The 18,339-nt window shown below is 39.2% G+C and overlaps 1 protein-coding gene across 1 annotated transcript in view; it reads left to right on the top strand.

Moving 5' to 3' along the window:
* The window catches only part of parvaa (parvin, alpha a), a 28,033-nt gene extending 15,168 nt beyond the window's left edge, over positions 1 to 12,865 (top strand). The window contains exons 6-13 of the mRNA XM_046037631.1: positions 2,173 to 2,288; positions 2,534 to 2,592; positions 3,718 to 3,737; positions 3,844 to 3,905; positions 5,531 to 5,599; positions 6,676 to 6,777; positions 9,153 to 9,225; positions 11,981 to 12,865. Of these exons, the coding sequence (XP_045893587.1) occupies positions 2,173 to 2,288; positions 2,534 to 2,592; positions 3,718 to 3,737; positions 3,844 to 3,905; positions 5,531 to 5,599; positions 6,676 to 6,777; positions 9,153 to 9,225; positions 11,981 to 12,057 (578 nt within the window). The 3' untranslated portion in view covers positions 12,058 to 12,865. The remainder of the gene's footprint in view (positions 1 to 2,172; positions 2,289 to 2,533; positions 2,593 to 3,717; positions 3,738 to 3,843; positions 3,906 to 5,530; positions 5,600 to 6,675; positions 6,778 to 9,152; positions 9,226 to 11,980) is intronic.
* The last annotated feature ends 5,474 nt before the right edge of the window (positions 12,866 to 18,339 follow it).

Here is an 18,339-nt window from a genome sequence, read left to right as displayed (position 1 = left end):
ATTCCTTGTGTCAAGCCACTCTTGAACAAGACACAGCGTCAGAAGCGTCTCGCCTGGGCTAAAGACAAAAAGGACTGGACTGCTGCTGAGTGGTCCAAAGTTATGTTCTCTGATGAAAGTAAATTTTGCATTACCTTTGGAAATCAAGGTCCCAGAGTCTGGAGGAAGAGAGGAGAGGCACAGAATCCACGTTGCTTGAAGTCCAGTGTAAAGTTTCCACAGTCAGTGATGGTTTGGGCTGCCATGTCATCTGCTGGTGTTGGTCCACTGTGTTTTCTGAGGTCCAAGGTCAACGCAGCCGTCTACCAGGAAGTTTTAGAGCACTTCATGCTTCCTGCTGCTGACCAACTTTATGGAGATGCAGATTTCATTTTCCAACAGGACTTGGCACCTGCACACAGTGCCAAAGCTACCAGTACCTGCTTTAAGGACCATGGTATCCCTGTTCTTAATTGGCCAGCAAACTTGCCTGACCTTAACCCTATAGAAAACCTATGGGGTATTGTGAAGAGGAAGATGCGATACGCCAGACCCAACAATCCAGAAGAGCAGAAGGCCACTATCAGAGCAACCTGGGCTCTCATAACACCTGAGCAGTGCCACAGACTGATCGACTCCATGCCACGCCGCATTGCTGCAGTAATTCAGGGAAAAAGGAGCCCCAACTAAGCATTGAGTGCTGTACATGCTCATACTTTTCATGTTCATACTTTTCAGTTGGCCAGCATTTCTAAAAATCCTTTTTTTGTATTGGTCTTAAGTAATATTCTAATTTTAAGAGATACTGAATTTGGGATTTTCATTAGTTGTCAGTTTTAATCATCACAATTAAATTAAATAAACATGAAATATATCAGTCTGTGTGTAATGAATGAATGAATATAATATCCAAGTTTCACTTTTTGAATGGAATTACTGAAATAAATCAACTTTTTGATGATATTCTAATTATATGACCAGCACCCGTATATGGGATTTGAGAAAGAGAGGGAGGAGAAAACCCATGTGGATGTGGGGCACGTGGCTAAAGGGCAGATTACTTGTATGAGTAAGGTAGAAAATAGATGACATGTGGAGAGACAGGGAAGAGCTTTAGGATAAGGAACAGAATAGATTTTAGAGAGTAGTGCGCCAGAGACAGGCCATATCAAATTAATTTATTTCAAACCAAATAATATGACATTCTTAAATGTACCTCTGGTACAAGTTTGTCCTTGAAAGCTGTTTGTGTGAGATGTCTTCAAAAATGCTAAAGAGCACAGTGAATTACATGGAATGTAATTGATTTCGCAGTCCTTTTATTTGAGGGGTTCTCTTTTAATCAATTCCCTTTTGTTTGTCCCTACTTTCATCCCCCATTCTGAGGCCATTGAATAACTTATTTGGATCCTCTTATGCAGTGAGGATCTAATGGGTTTTATGAAGGCTTTTAGCTTGCTGTCTGCGATTTGCCATTGCCATGGGGTACAATCAAAGGCTTGCTTTAGACACTTAATTGATCCTGATTGTTTTGTGTATCCAAAGGTAAATCCTATTTGCTCAGATGACTAAAGACATGTTACTCAGTATGTCTGACTGAGCAGGCTCTTTATGGTTGACTATATGCTGCAGACAAAGATTTTAGACTTGTTCTGTCTTTTCTTTCTGTACAAAAGCCTGTGTTATGTTTGCATTTACCACTGAAGGTGCTTGGCCTTGTCACGTATAACTTTTAATTCTAAATTCTTGCAAGGATGAAAGAATAAAGGAAAATATGTGGCTTGTTTTTTGGCATCCCAATGCCTACAGTGACTTCATTGAAAGAATACTAAAGATCATAAAAAATGTTTAGAAACAGCAGCATATCTGTCTATTAATAGCTGATGACCAGCCTCTTTGTCATTTATTCTAATAAATTGCTACATTTGAGATTATTTTTTGGGAAAAATCAGTAACAATGCAAGCATGGAACCAGCATGAGCAAACTAGAAAGGTAGTAAATGAATAAGTAAGGTGGTGCATAGTCAGATGGATAGTGGCTTTAAATGTAAGTGAAAAGCTTAATAATGTTGATTGTACTTACTCTGGTTCACATGTGAATTATGTCTCATGTAAATTATGTCAACTTCTTGCACCATTTATGTTATTTGTTCTGTAACTGTTATTTTATTGTTCTTATTTTCCTCACATTAGCGGTTCATGCTAAGAGTATAGTCGCCATCTTGCACCTGCTGGTGGCGCTGTCGCAGCACTTCAGAGCACCAATCAGATTGCCAGACCACGTTTCAATTCAAGTAGTGGTCGTCCAGGTGGGTGTAAGATTGTTTTTGAAGGCTTTCTTGCATGAATGTACAATACGTGTCTGCTCGCTGGCATAACAAGTCGTCATCTTTTTTTTAGAATGTTGGTTTTATAACACCACTCTCCACTGCTGTGAATTCATTGCTGGCTATTGCCACTTCATTTTTCACCAGCCAGATTGTTTTTCTCGGTCATATTCAGTATAATAAAAAAATTGCATATTTACATGCTGTCCTCTGTTTATGTCTTTCAGAAAAGAGAGGGTATCCTTCAGTCCAGGCAAATTCAGGAGGAAATCACTGGCAACACAGAGTAAGTACACTCTGCCATCTGACTCATTTTTACACCTCACAACGCATGTATAGCATTTACACGCAGTGTTGACAGACATTAGTGATAATAATACCTATATTGTACTTTTTTTTCAATACCTTACTTTGAAAAATATAAACATCTAATATGGACTGAAAATAAACAAAATTACAATTTAAATCAGAAACTGGACTTTTGAAGAAATCTTGTGCTGTGGTGAATAGACAGCCATTGTATTTCAACAAGATGTGTGATGGCACCCTCAGCTGAAGAATTAGACAATTTAAAACACACGCACGCTCACACACACTTTTTCTCCCTGTGAGGCTGTCCTGCAGCCTGACGGCAGCAACGAGGGAGATAACAGCAGGCCAACACACACAAGCACACACATTTGGTTATGGTAGATAGAAACCCTGTTAATAACACACACACACACGGTCACAGTGGAAATACGGTTATTACCACACCACCAGGACCATTGCCCAGACCTGCCTGCCATTGCCATCACAGATTACACCATGAACACGTGTGAGAAAGTTTGTGTGTGTGTGTGTGTGTGTGTGATCCTGCCATTTCTTGCTGGCCTGCCCGCTGCGATATCTCTTCCTCGGGGACACTCACACTGCAGTGTTCCCTTCCCTCCAAAACCACCTGACCCTCTCCAACAACAACATCATCCTCCTCCAAAGTGCTAACATTGTAATAACAGACAGGAGAGGCCCTTCATTCCCATAGAAGACCTGCATTTACAGAAAGGCACGTCTTCGTTCATTGTATCAGCACCCAACAGTATTGTTCTGCTGTTGAGATTACTGAATTGTGGTATACTATGTGGTCATTGTGGACATCCCACTGATGATGCCCAGGTTATTTGAATACCCGAGGTGTACCTGTGTTTATTGTTAATCAAATTATGATACCCTAGCTACATTATTGTATTGTCATTTCCGTGACATAATCCCTTCATTCTCTACATTCCTCTGTGATTGAACTGGAAGCACTTGTCTTTCATTTTCTCGTGTTTCCTATGAAAATGCAAGCGTTAAAATTGTTATAAGCAGAAACTAACTCTTATTTGTGTATCTTTCTTCCTCCCTTTTTTTTTTTTTTTCTTCCTCTCAGGGCTTTCTCTGGCAGACATGGTATGTTCGCATGAAGAAGAGTATAGTGAACAATATGTCTTTCGAGAATGTTCACATAATGTTGTCACTTTTTTGATTAATCATTTATTTTGTTTATTCTTCACAGAGCGGGACGCTTTTGACACCCTGTTTGACCACGCTCCGGATAAACTCAATGTTGTAAAAAAGGTATTGAGGCTTTGCACTGGCAATCTCAAATGTTTCGGCCACTGGCCATCATGGCTAAGTAGCAAATTACATCTAAATATGTAATATCTAGTTTTTGTGTATTTAAAACCCCAAACCAGATCTTCCTCTGCAGTTATCTAGCTAACTTCTATTCAGCCTGATTTATGAAGCAGGCCCTTGACAAGAAAATACACACTTGAAAAAATTGTCGTGGTGTGGGTATAAATCTGTTCACCATTGTTTTAAGTGCAAATAATCCAATAAGATTGTTGCCCTTATTTGGGTTACTGTGATTTTGGAAACAGTCTTGTCTTCAGAAATCTCTGCTCTGTAATCTCTACTCCAAAACAAGTCTAGGACGACTTGATGTAATCATTGTCAGGGCATTTTAGTATGAGAAGAGTATTTTTTAACAGCCAAGTAGCCGGCCTTTTAATCTTGTAAAACAATATGTTACTAATTATACTAATTACTATACACTAAAAGTTAATTCTTGAACTTTGAGTAGTTTGACAAAAAAAATCTTACCTCAAGGACCTCGTACTAGCTGAAATTATTTTCTACCAATTCACTTCTGTTCAGACAGTCAGTTTGGAGCACATGTTTTTAAAGAGGTGGTATTCTGCTTTTTGGCTTTTTCCCTCTGCTTTATTGAGTTATATACCTTTTTTTGTGCATGTAATAGGTTTGCAAAGTGAAAAAGTCCAAAGTCCAGCCCAAAGGGAGTTCCCATCTCTCACAGAAAACTCTGCTCTGAACTGCCTGAAAACAGTTTGTTTGTAGTCCAGCCACTCCCCTTTCATCCTTGTGACGTCACAGGGATGAAAGCTAAATGCACGTCATATAACGCTCGCCAAGCGGCTTCTCCGACATGCCGTCAAAACGCAGGTAGAGAAACACTGAGCTGCAGAACACACCTCTCCTCTCCCTTCCCAACATTAGCTACCCTCCAGGCAGTCAGAGGACATAAAGTTGTTACTGTGATGTAGAGACAGAGCTCAGTTAAAACTTTATGGATGACTGACTTTTGTTACAGATTAATAACTCACCACTCTGAAACTCTTGCTCCAGTCCATGTTGCCAAGCTGGTCGGCAACATGTAGCCTACAGCTGAACTGAAGCTGTTTACCGGCTTCTCCCTGACCCGCACTTCTCTGCTTCTGATGGGCTAGTAGTCCTTAACTAGGTACTGCGCATGTGCAACTCCCAACAAAGATCATTTAGAGACAAGATGTATCACTCCATAGCTAAAACGAAGCCTTCAACACAGGGTGAAAAGAGGAGCTGCAGCAATGTGCAGTATGACAAAAATATAGTGTTTTTGTTTTCTATGTAAACCTGTTATGGTACAACCCCTAAATAAGATTTTGAACCTGAAAATGAGCATAATATGACCTCTTTAACCATTTTTAGTGGTGAGGACCTCCATTATGGCTGCCAGAGGCCAAAATGGTTTGTGTCACATAACTGGCCTGTTTTATTTCCACGTTTGTTTTTGAATATATCTGTCTGTGTGTCTACAAGGTGTGTGTAGATGTGTGTGCAGATTGTTGAGTGTACACTCCCTGTCTTGTTTGAGATGCTGCCAGCTTTTGTGACAGGCTTTTTCCGTTCTGTTTTCTCAGACATTGATTACATTTGTGAACAAACACCTGAATAAACTCAACCTAGAGGTGTCTGAATTGGACACACAGGTACGTCACACACCTGCATACATTTCAAATGTTCAAAGGTCCTACACAATATATTCTGACTGATGATAAGGTTGTACTGATTTCACAGTACCATGGGATGAAAATTGATGGTTATCATACCATGTGCACTTACTCCAAAGTTTCTAGTTTGTATTGATATACAAGTAGTTCAAGTCCAGTGAAAAAACTCAAATGGTACAAAAGTAAGCAGCAAAGTCAAAAAGCAATGTTTACGTCACCAAAACAGAAATTTTTAGAAATATAAAATGAACAATTAAATGTTCCAAGATGTTTACAAACTGGGATGCCTGTAGAAATGTGTTTCTGCATCAACTTTCAAGGCTTCATTTCCTTCCACTGCTGCAGAATAACTAAAGAAGGTAAAGACAAAGATTAGGTCAGCAGAACTGAAATATAATGTACATTTAAGAGATATATAAGTTTCAGGGATCAAGTAATGAGTTGACAACTTCAACAACTATTCTGCTGCAATGGAAGCAGATGAAGTTGATGCAAAAACGCATTTCTACAGGTCTCCAAATGTACCTTGGAACAGCCTGTGAAGAAGCTTTATTTGTACAATGTTATATAATAGTAATGAAGGAAGAGAGGGCAGTTGGTCATTGGTTGATTTTACAGTGAAGTAATGATATATGAATAATGAAAATGTTTGTTTTGGTGATGTAAACTTTGTTTTTAACTTTGCAGGAAAATGGGGGTGTTCTAAAACGTTTGACCAGTAATGTACATTTGGTGATCTACTGTTTTGTGTTTGCACTGTATACAGTTGGTGCGCACACACACACACAAACTGTATATACTTATTTTAAAAAGACATTATAATTACCTTCAGTGGAATCTAATCTTGAAGATATAGATAGATTTTCTGAGGTTTTCAGATCTACATCACTGAGATTCTGCCACCAGACCTAACACATTTTTAATCGGTGATTGAGATTTTATTCTGGAAACAGCTGTTATATAATATACATACCCAATTGTCTCCTTAAGTTTTCTTCAGTTATAGAGGACTCAGCATCATACAGTCTGTTTACCTGACTGCACTGCTGTCTCAGTTTGCAGATGGCGTTTATCTGGTATTGCTGATGGGGCTGTTGGAGGGATACTTTGTGCCACTCTACAACTTCTTCCTCACACCAGAGAATTTTGACCAAAAGGTAAAGTGTGATTTCTTCTTTTCTCTATATCCATTAGTGAGCCAAAAACCTGTATTTTGAGTATCAAACAATTACTGACTGTTGGCTTGAAAGATTCTGACAAGTTTGTACCTTGTGCCATCATGAAGGACATCAGCTGCTACATTGGATTCAAACAAGGATCCCATTTCATGATGGAGAAAAAAAGAATGTCCGCAGAAATGGCTAGCTGTTTACCGTTGTTGCACACAACTGCTTTAGCTTGTTTTTTTGGTGAAAATGTGAGTCAAATTCATCTCCCTGGAAATTCAAGGTTGACTATCAGATTTAGGTGGTGTTTTCAGGTTAATAACTTTTGGTGGTGAATAATGGTCTGCACTGTATATCCTTCTCTTCATCGCTGATTGAGTTACATCTATTGTTATTCCCCACAAATAAAGAAAGCATGACTTCTGTGAAGTGACACTGGTTCACTCATATATGTGGAAAGCAAAAATTTAACAAAATGTGCAAAATTTGTCTGGACCAAAAGGCATCTAGACTTGTAATTCTATGCTCCACCATATAATGATTTATCCAATCTTTTCTCTTCGAGATGCCTGAGAAACAGGGTTGTGACTCATCTTTGGTCCTGACGTATCATGTAAGAAACACTTAAATCAATACTCCATTTCTGAGGAGCCTCGTACTCGGAGCGAGCGCTCTCCTCTCAATAGCTTGATAAATGCCATCCGCTTTCCCCAGAGCCCATTCAGTGCAGAACCATCTCTCCTCTCCATTGGCCTCTGTAGTACTACGGTATTCTGAACAGGCAATCTGCGGAGACACCACAGTAGCCTTTTGTTTGGGTCTTGGCCAGTGGCCTCTGCCAAGCTGCGAAGCAGAATGGGCATCAGTTCTACAATGTACACAACTGCAAGTGTGTGTGTGTGTGTGTGTGTGTGTGTGTGTGTGTATATGTGTGCGCAGAGACACACACACACACACACACACACACACACAGACACACAGACACTCCTGGCCTGGAAGAACAGGCACCAGCCCCATAGCATCTGTAATCTCCTTTTGCACAGGGAAACACTGGAGTGGCTTAGGGGCTCGGCACTATTACTGTGTGTGTGTGTGTGTGTGTGTGGGCCTACACACCTATTGATGGTACACCAAGGGTGGGCTGTAAAAAGTAGCACGTAGCATCAAGAAAGCACTCGTGCTTCTGCTCAGTAGATCTCTACTTGAGGCTCATTCTCGTCCTTTCTTTTTGACTGTATTCGATGGCTAAGGTCACGCTTCTCACACAATAAGCCCTTGTTGGGCAAAGCTTTTAGTACATCACAGCAGGTCGGGCACGCGCGAGCGCACACACACACACACACACACACACACACACACACACAGATACAATGGGCAGAGAATAGAAAACTCTTCCTATATCTTCTTTCTCAGTGGTTTTACCTCCTGTCGCAGTTTTTTTTTTTTGCTCACAAGTCAGATTAGCTCAGACGTCTTTGCTGGTTTCCTCCACAGGATTGTTTCTCAGCTCTAAATGCAGTAGGACTAAAAATCGAAAAGATTCCATTTTTAAATTTTCCACCTGAAAAAGATTCAAGGTACATGTTTTGAATAAACGTCAGCCCAGCATTTTGGTATCGTTCATCATCGTCCCCATAATTGTCAGTTTCCAGGAAAGACCTTATAACCAATATATCCAGCCTGTGTGTTTCTCCCCACTGCAGCGGCAAGAAATATAATAATGTAATAAATGCTCTCTGCGCAGTTCTGTTAATTCTTTCACCCTACATGGAATCACTCATACACTGGTAATAACATGAAAAACCCGGGACAATATCACTTTCTTGGAGTCAGGAGGTTTTTGAGTGACATTGCTGATATGTATCTATTGAGTGTTTGTGCAGCTGCTGGAGGCTTATGGTCTGACAGAACAGAGCCGTGTTGTGTTTGCCGACACAGGAAGCTGTGGTAGTGCGATTGAATCGACCCAGAGTGGATTGTGGGATTTAGCAACCGGTGTCTATGTTCCCTTATCAGCGAGAAGCTGTGTGGAGTTGTATGATTTGTACTTGCCAACCTCTGCCTGTATGTGCAAAGTTTAGGTTGGGTATGTGTCGGATGTTTGCATGTTGCATGTACATAGTTTTATTGTTTGATTATTGTTTATTACTATTTTGCGATGTTGTTGCTTTTATCATTTCTTTCATTTCATATTTTTCTTTTCTGGTGGTTTTATTTCTTGTACTTTACTCTTGTAAAGCACTTTGTGATATTGTTGTGTGAAAGGTGCTATATTAAAAAAACTTCACTTATTTACCTACACAGTAGTGAACATACATCCTGTAGTGCCTTGTTGTGTCATAACAGCCTCCTCACTTTCTCTGCAGGTCCACAACGTGTCCTTCTCCTTTGAGCTGATGCAGGACGGAGGTCTGGAGAGACCAAAGCCCCGGCCAGAGGGTAGGAAGCACATTTAACCACGGATGCCCTAATCAAGTTTGTTTGGCCATGATCCCAAACCAAGTCCTTTAATATTGGGTATCACCGCTACCAAGTCCAATCCGATACTTACATTTACCTAAATGTTAAATATGTATCTTGACAGATTGAAATAACAGCTGTAGCCTTATAAATCTGACACAGCTTATTTTTCACAAGGTCCTGATTTAAAACTATACTTAATATGCTTAAATTATTCATATTTTATGAAATGACAGTGATCCAGTAGAGAGAAGACATATGACTCAGTGGAGTTGTTTAGACACTCAGTCCACTCATGGTCGTGCAGTGGTGGTACAGAGTGATGCTTATTTGGCCTCATAAACAATCTTTGGTACAGACACCGGCCTGCAGAGAGCACACAAACAACAGCCAGGTTGTATTTTGTTCTGCCGTCAACTTACTCACAGAATGAACATCCATTAGCGACCACTAATAAGACCTGCCGCAGCTGACGTTTCATTTTAACCCCTGAAAGAGACTGAAGTCACCGGCTAAAATTGAGAAGCTGCTTCCTGAATGTTTGTTGTACACTGATCTTCGCAAATGAGGAGGAGACAGGAGACATAAAAGGATTCATTACCGTCGGAGTTTAGCGAATTTTGCACTACCCAGATGTCGGAACAAAGTTGATCGCTTGTGCGACAAAATAATTTTTCACATTCACAGACTCGATTTTCAGTCTGATGTGCAGTGAAATGCTCGCACTGTAGAGGCCAGTTGTCATTAAGGAGAGCGGTACTGCAGTAACTCTAGCAGGCTGGACAAAATACAGTGTAATGGGAAGATCAGATTATGATCACCGTTATTTTAGCTGATACAGATCCATTAAAATATGGCTTAATTAGCCCAGATTTTTAGACAATTTTAGACTGTGACAGGTAAAACGAGGGGTTATGGGCATGGACATATATTTAATTCACACTGAAATTTACACTTAAATTTAGGGTTTTGTCAAAGAGCGCTGATGATTCTAACTTTTTCAGAACTGTTTTCGTTACAAAACACCATGTTTTAAAGCTGCACTAATGACTCTACCTGACCAGCACCAAACAGCAGAGAGATATAGTTATTAAATAGCTGTTGAACATAGTGGATCGTGAAGCAGCTGAAGAGCCAGATATATTTCTCAGGAGTTGGTGGAGACCAAAACAGAACTAAAAGGAGAGTGAATATTGGACTTAAAATCATCGGGTGGCCAGAATCTGGAAATGAATGCTAATGTTGCTCTGCGTCTGCTGGATCTGTAAATAGACATCTTTATGCTAACACGTTTACACCTTTATAACGTGATGATATGTCAGTGCTGTGTTTACAGCTTCTTCAACTGCTCCCAAGTGGGCAAAATAAAAATCGATATATTCAGCATTACGAAATAACCATGGAAACAAAGTGCCTCTACACATTTTTAAATATGAAAACACTTTGTAAAATGATGCTAGGAAAATAATTCACATTGCGCCGCGTTTCCAAAATAGCTGAGGCTGATTGTTGTGTGTTTGACACTAGGGTGGTCTCCAGGAACTTTTTCCCTCAAAGGCATTAGAATAGAAAGACTTCAAAATACAAATGGAGTCTAATAGTGATTAATCGGGCCAATATCTGGCATTGAGATAATCAGTTTCTCAAATGAGACCTCCATTAATGAGGCTAAGATACCATCATAAATGACAGCAAATCTGATCTATAATCATTACTGTATAGTAGGGCTGGGCAATAAGTAAATAATGATAATTAATATATTATTATTTTAATTTTCCTCAATAACAATATAACAGATGTTCAATATATCGAAATATATATATATAATATAAATATTAAGATATTTATTTTGTTGAGGAAAAGGGACTATCCAAGTGTTCATTCATCAGCATTCTGAGCATAAAGAAAAGTTTAACCACACAATTAACCATCTGGTTTCTTAAATTTTCACTCAGGAGCAAAAATCTGCCTTTAAACTCGAAAGAATTACTGATTTGACATTTATGGTGATAATTATCGATATAGAATGATAATAAATGTTTTTATTGTGATAACATTTTTAGCCATATCGCCCAGCCCTACTGTATAGTGTGAAATACATATTGTTACACTGTAGAGAATAATGCAGTTGAATGACGTCACTTCTGACAAACTGTACCTCGCTCTCCATTAAACATCACGTTCTGAAATCTACAGTTACTAAAAATCTAGTGGCATAACCCAATGTATTTTTCTATTTCATTAATTAATAAAAATCTAAACCAGCACGTTACTGGCTAAAATAACCATGTATATTATTTTTTGTACTCTGATTATACATGACTTTTCTTTGTTTTGATGTTGGCACATTATGCCACCCTGCTCTGTAAATACTGGCATCGGCCATTGAAAAACCCGTATCGTTTGGCCACTATCTAATACAGCTAAAATGTTTGCATTGTGTTGTCTCTCAAATGGATTGCCAGTAACCATGTTTTAACAACCATTGTACAACCAAAGCATCTCGCAGCCGTCTACTGAACCTTGTTTGCTGAACAAAAGATAGATTTGCCTGGTGGATACAGGCCATTAAGCTGTAGAGAGGCAGGAATGTGCCACCCCGTCTGCAGAAGCTCTCGTGTGGTGGACTTTATTCTACAGACAAGATCTGAGCTCTTGCTGGATGTGTGTATGCATGTAGACAAGTATAAATATATACACACAAAAACTCTTCTATTTCTCTTTTTTTCTCCAGATATAGTGAACTGCGACCTCAAATCGACCCTGCGCGTCCTCTACAACCTCTTCACCAGGTACAGGAGCGTAGACTGAGCGCCACGCGTAGCAAGAGGGAACACTTTATACCATGGACTACATGCTAAAGCTTAACAATATGTTTTTCCTTCTGTTTAATGTAGGAATCTGATTTTATCTGAATGCATGCATCACATTTTTGTCCCTGTTGGATAATGTACCACACACAAAATCAAATTTTCCTTTATTCCTGCCATTCCTGAGACATTTGGCTTATGTGCCACAAAATGGTGACTGTTAAATAGTAAATCTGGCATTGCTATACAGTCCTAGAGACAACTATGAACTAAATAAGATAATAATATTTAGTTAAGTCGTAGAGGTAAATCTGTAATAATTTTGATTTTGTCACCCCGCATTGAAATCATGAAGCGGAGATTTTAGGGGAACAACACTTGCGAAAGAAAATGTTTTACTGTATTTATTGTACATTTTGATACACTTGTTTTTACTTTTCCCTGTCTTCTCTCTGCTCCTGTCATTCATAAGTGCCTTTTCATTTAAACATGTGAACACAGCTCCCAGTACTTAAAATTGGGACGCATGTGCTCCTAGTTGTCTTAACACTCCACATTTTCTTAGCATGTGTGGAGGAACATTTTAAATATCTGACCAAAGCTCTGTTTCACACATTCACACTGTAAAACGTATAAAGGCTTTATTCTGCAGCCACTCGCTTTCTTGTATATCGTAGCATGTATCTTATTTTTAATTGGGGTACATACATATGTTATACTCACACTGCTGTTTGTGGTATGTACATCATATTTTAATATGCAAGACAAAGGACATTTGACTGAATATATTAAATGTTTTAGGCAAGAAATTGTATGTCGTGTTCTACTTTCAAGGCAATTTCACTTCAAACAAAAAATGCAGTAACTCTGTGGTTCAAACCGCCAACACATCATCATGTATCTATTTATGTTCTAATGCATTACATTCAATAAATCATTCAGTCCCTGAATGCGGGGGCAATGTTTTTGCCCCTCAAAGGAAGCAAAGTGGAATGCTTTTCCAACAAAACAAATGATGGGGTCAGATTGGTTCCAATTTTGTCGGCACAGAAAGACAAGTGAACCTCCGAAACAATTTTCTTTTAGCTAAATAGAGATAGCTGTGTAAAAGCTTTCTGAATTGGTGCTGACCCCAACGCAGATCGAAATAGATAGGACAGTTACCGAATGGATGAAATGGTTTGTTTTTCCTCACACATTCCACAATAGCTTTTGAAAAAAGGTGGGAAATGGGTGTGCATATGCTGAATGTTTTTATGTATTATTAATTATACAGTGGTATTTCAGTATTCTCTGCTGTTACCCACGCGCACTGCAACGACACTCCAGACGTTTTGGATTTCAAGTTGCTTTTCAGTTAATTTCATTGCCGATCTGTGTTTGTATTTTTTGAACCGTATTTGGGGGTTTATTCCCTAACATACAAAGAGTAAGTCTGTAAATTGTGAATAATCCCCTTGGACTGGAACGTATTTCAAGGGTTGAACATTGTATAGCCATGGTCCGTACGTCATGAAAAACCAAAAAAGTCATCAAAGAAAAGTCATCGAATTTGTAAATGTATTTTTCCAGGCCTGGAAAAGTTTTGGAAAAAAATAAAATACCAAAAGAAACACTTATTACACTTATATACACAAAACACTTATTAGTGATGGGATTTTTCCAACCTGAAAATGTGACCCATGGTCCATAAAAAAACAAATTTCTTCAAATATTTATTGAATTTATAAACCCAAAACAATCAGGGGTACAAAGATAAAAATAAACAAATTAAAAAAGACATAGCACACGAAATAAATGGAGTAGAGTGGATTCAAATTAATATGTCAACTGTCCAAAAGGAATTTGTCAAACATAGTTAGTCTTGATTGCCTTCTTGTTCTTAATGTTTTTAATCATGGTGCTATTACTGATGGAGTTCTTGGGGAAGGTTTGGAGTCAGTCCATTTTTAATAATAATACCAACTATGCAAAAAAATTACATCTTTTTCCTTCTCGTTTCTTTCAAAACATATAATGTGTTTTTCCTGAAGTTGAAATGTTTGTCCAGTTTTCCTTTTTATATAAAGTTATACAGAGCTCCTCTGTCCTCTGCTTGTTTGACCCGCGGAGCTCAGCTCACAGCCGGCAGCAGTGAAGCAGGTGAAGTGAAGGTTAAAAGCGGAAGAGCGATGTTTCCACCTGCCTTGTCCGTAGTTGTTGCTACAACCTGTTAAGCTAATAGCGAAATGTTACAAACAAGCTAAAACCAAAGCAGTCAGCATGTATTATTTATTTATTTTTATATAGCGCCCATTCATAACAGAAGATATCTAATTGCACATCTCAGATAGAGCAGGTCTAAACCGAGCTCTAACATTTCTGTACGCTTGCGCAGCTCCTTACAATGTTAAAAAACACAACGACAGAGCTGAAGCAGTGACACAAGATAATAGTGAAAAGACAAGGAGGGTTTGGCTAGCTGGCCATTTAACTATATCGGATGCATTTTGTTGAAACATGTTCAACTTTATATAAAGTTGATGTGCCCCTCAGTGTCATTTTTCATCACCAGACCAATCACAGCCTTGGTGGGGCTGGATAATATAAAAAGTCTGATGTGCTACAGCAAACTTTTAATGTTAAACGCATTGTTCTGCATTGATGGTTATGATTACTGACGAGTTAGAACTTAGCATTAACACATTAGAGACCATTTTCTTGCATAAAGGATTTAATGAATGAAAACAACACACAAAAAGAAATTGCTGTATTGTCCAGCTGGAATTAATATTATACTAGTGGTAAACTATATAGTATATTATTATATGAAATGATGATGAATATAGTAATATTATATAATTAATATCTTCACATTATACTAACAGCGTACTATTAAATGAACATTATACTTTTTATTTATTGTTATAACATTATACTAATACACTCATTTATATTAGTTCCTCCTCCAGGTTGTGGATCAAGCCCCTCCAGTGGACAGAGGGAGATTTAGCCAGAGAGTCTAATACTATGTGGATATGCAGTTTTTAATCAAATAATTACCATTTTCTTGGGAGAGGACCGTGCCATGTGCTCTTGTGTTGTTTATTTTACTGCTTTTTTGTCCTATGCCAATCACATGCCTGACTAATGCCAATACCAGTAAACACTTATGACATCTATGGATTAGTCATTAGCCTATAAAATATATATTAATGTATGTGCAGTATAGAACGTGACCGACTTGCGTCATTACCTATCTAGAAAATACACACTTCTTGAGAAATGTAGATTTAATACATTTCTCAAGAAGCGATTCCAGCTGCAAAAAGTTAATCTCTGTTCTCTGTTACCAAGCCAACATCAATGACATATGCTGTACAGAATGGAGTAGCCAACTAACTGCGGAGGTACTATGGGCGCTAAAGTTAGCTAATTCGCATTATTCTTACAAATCATGTGCAGACACAGGACTGCTCTTTTTCTTTGTTTGGTATTGAAAATTTGGCTTAAAGTCATGCAACTGTCACGGAAATTCATTGGTCAACATGTGTATGAATCCTGATAGGTTTTAACTGAATCCTCAGTGAAGAGTTTGAAAGACAGTGTCTCTGACGTAAGCCTGAGCAGTTTTTCTTTCTTTCAGGGAGACATACATGTCACCTTCAAGAAGCATCAAAACTTATAGGAAAGACTTAAAGGCAAACATCCAGCATGTGTGTGTCCACTAAATGCCTGAAGCGCAGCGTAACGTTTGGCACGAGTAACAGTATCCGGTGATGATTGCCCTCTCAGATGCTCTCATGTCAGTTGCAACAGATCCTGAGGGATCTGAAACCATGTTATGATCATTTCCTCTCCGCTGCCTCGCCCAGGGAACAATTCAGCTCCTTTTGTTATTACCTTGTTACATTATTGTTATTGCATTATTGTTACATTGTCGCTCTGTGCGTGGGTCACATGGGGACACACAGCCACATTCCTCTGATTGAAGACACCACAGTGATGAAGTGCTGCGTCACAGATGGGAATGTTGGTTTTAAGAGTCAGAGGGTAAATATAGCTACAGTATATCATTATGTCAGTTCTTAGCAGAAGTAGCTTAATAGTCGGAGTTCAGCTTCTAAACATCTGGGCTTAGTGCACTTTTTAGCAAGAGACCATTCACCAAGAAGCACGTTAATACAGTTTGCTTGCTAATTAGTTATTCTGTCAATGTGAGCGCACCAGATAATGTTTTATGTGCAAATCATTGTGGAAAGCTTGCTTTGTTGCATTTCTGTGTTTGACTTGTACTTATCCCCCTGTCTTATTAAAACTGTAATGCTTAAAGGAATAGTTTGATGTTTTGGTGAATACACTTTCTTGCCAAAAGTTAGACGAGAAAACAAGTCAATATGTAGCTGGAGAGCAGCAGCCGTTTAGCCTAGCTTAGGTGAGCTGAGTTTTTAGCATGGAAGCAGGGGGAAACAGCTAGCCTGGTTCTGTCCAAATGTACAGTAGGAAAATCTGCTCACCACCACCTGAACTACAGTTCACTCATTATCACAATATATCTCACTTGTTTAATTGTAACCAAAGTGTGCCCACAATTCACCATTTTACAAGAGGTTACGTGCCAGGCTATATTTAGATTTTTTTTATTGATATTCTTATCTAACTCGAGCAAGAAAGAGAGTGTTCTTTCCAAAAATGTCAAACTAATCCTTGAAAGTTGCACTATTATATATTTTTATATGAACAATGGGTCAAATGGCTGTGTGTGTGTAATGTGGAGGGGTGGCTCGTAGCATAGCGACAAATTCACACAGTGATCACCTGAATGCAGTTCCTCTCAGCTCTGCCCAGCATTTTTGTTTCTTTTAGCTAATGATTGATTTTATAGCCTGCAACTTTACTGTTTAGGTTCACTCTGACAAACTGCATTTCTAACAGCAGCAGGTAGCTGTTTTCGGTAAAAGAATCTCTGATAAAACCCACTATACGCTACCTGCTTAGCACCAAACAACAGACAAAGCTAGTGACTCGCTAGTGGAGCAGCAGGATGGGTTAAACACCTTCGCCATATGAACTGTATGACCGTCAAAAGCTTGTTCGGCTTTGCTCAAGTGGCCAAGGTGAATTAAATAATGCTGTTTTAAAGCCATTTTTTGCAATGATGCAAAAATTCACTTTACATTATCCCTTAATTGTTCTGTCATCAGAGCCAGCTGTGTGTTTACAGCAGAGATGGGGACTCGAGTTTGAGACTCAGACTCGAGTCCGACTTAAGTCGCACACACAGTGACTTCAGACTTGACTTGAGACTCATCCTCAAAAGACTTCAGACTCGACTCGGACTCGCGTTACTGGAACAATGTTTATTTTTAGGAAATATCTGATGGGCTTGCTGTTATTCCCCTCCCTGCGTTACCTATAACCTGCCTATGTAACACATAGTATCAGCTGCACGCGGAGAGGACAACACCAGCAGCTGCTGTGCCATAAACTTTGGCTTTAAAACTTCATACAACAAGATCCAAACAAAGAATCGCTGAACGCAAAAACAGGTTAGTAACCTGAGGTTAGTAATGTTTAGCTCAGCATTGGCCATCTAACGTTAGCTTGCTTCTTGCTTTAGCTACGACACATTGGAGGTTAACTCTGTCTGTCTGCTCAGAGACTTGACTTGGACTCTTGCTCAGAAACTTGAGACTTGACTTGGACTCTAGCTCAGAGACTTGACTTGGACTCTTGCTCAGAGACTTGAGACTTGACTTGGGCTCTAGCTCAGAGACTTGACTTGGACTCTCGCTCAGAGACTTGACTTGGGCTCTAGCTCAGAGACTTGACTTGGACTCTTGCTCAGAGACTTGAGACTTGACTTGGACTCTAGCTCAGAGACTTGACTTGGACTCTAGCTCAGAGACTTGACTTGGACTCTAGCTCAGACACTTGACTTGGACTCTTGCTCAGAGACTTGAGACTTGACTTGGACTCTTGCTCAGAGACTTGACTTGGACTCTTGCTCAGAGACTTGACTTGGACTCTTGCTCAGAGACTTGACTTGGACTCTTGCTCAGAGACTTGAGACTTGACTTGGACTCTAGCTCAGATACTTGACTTGGACTCTCGCTCAGAGACTTGACTTGGGCTCTAGCTCAGAGACTCGACTTGGACTCTAGCTCAAAGACTTGAGACTTGACTTGGACTCTAGCTCAAAGTCTAGACTTGGGCTCTAGCTCAGAGACTTGACTTGGAGTCTTGCTCAGAGACTTGAGACTTGACTTGGACTCTAGCTCAGAGACTTGACTTGGGCTATAGC

Source organism: Micropterus dolomieu, linkage group LG22, assembly GCF_021292245.1.
Source record: "Micropterus dolomieu isolate WLL.071019.BEF.003 ecotype Adirondacks linkage group LG22, ASM2129224v1, whole genome shotgun sequence".
Taxonomy (NCBI): domain Eukaryota; kingdom Metazoa; phylum Chordata; class Actinopteri; order Centrarchiformes; family Centrarchidae; genus Micropterus; species Micropterus dolomieu.
The sequence above is the reverse complement of the archived record's forward strand: the minus strand, read 5'-3'. Positions and strand labels throughout refer to the sequence as shown.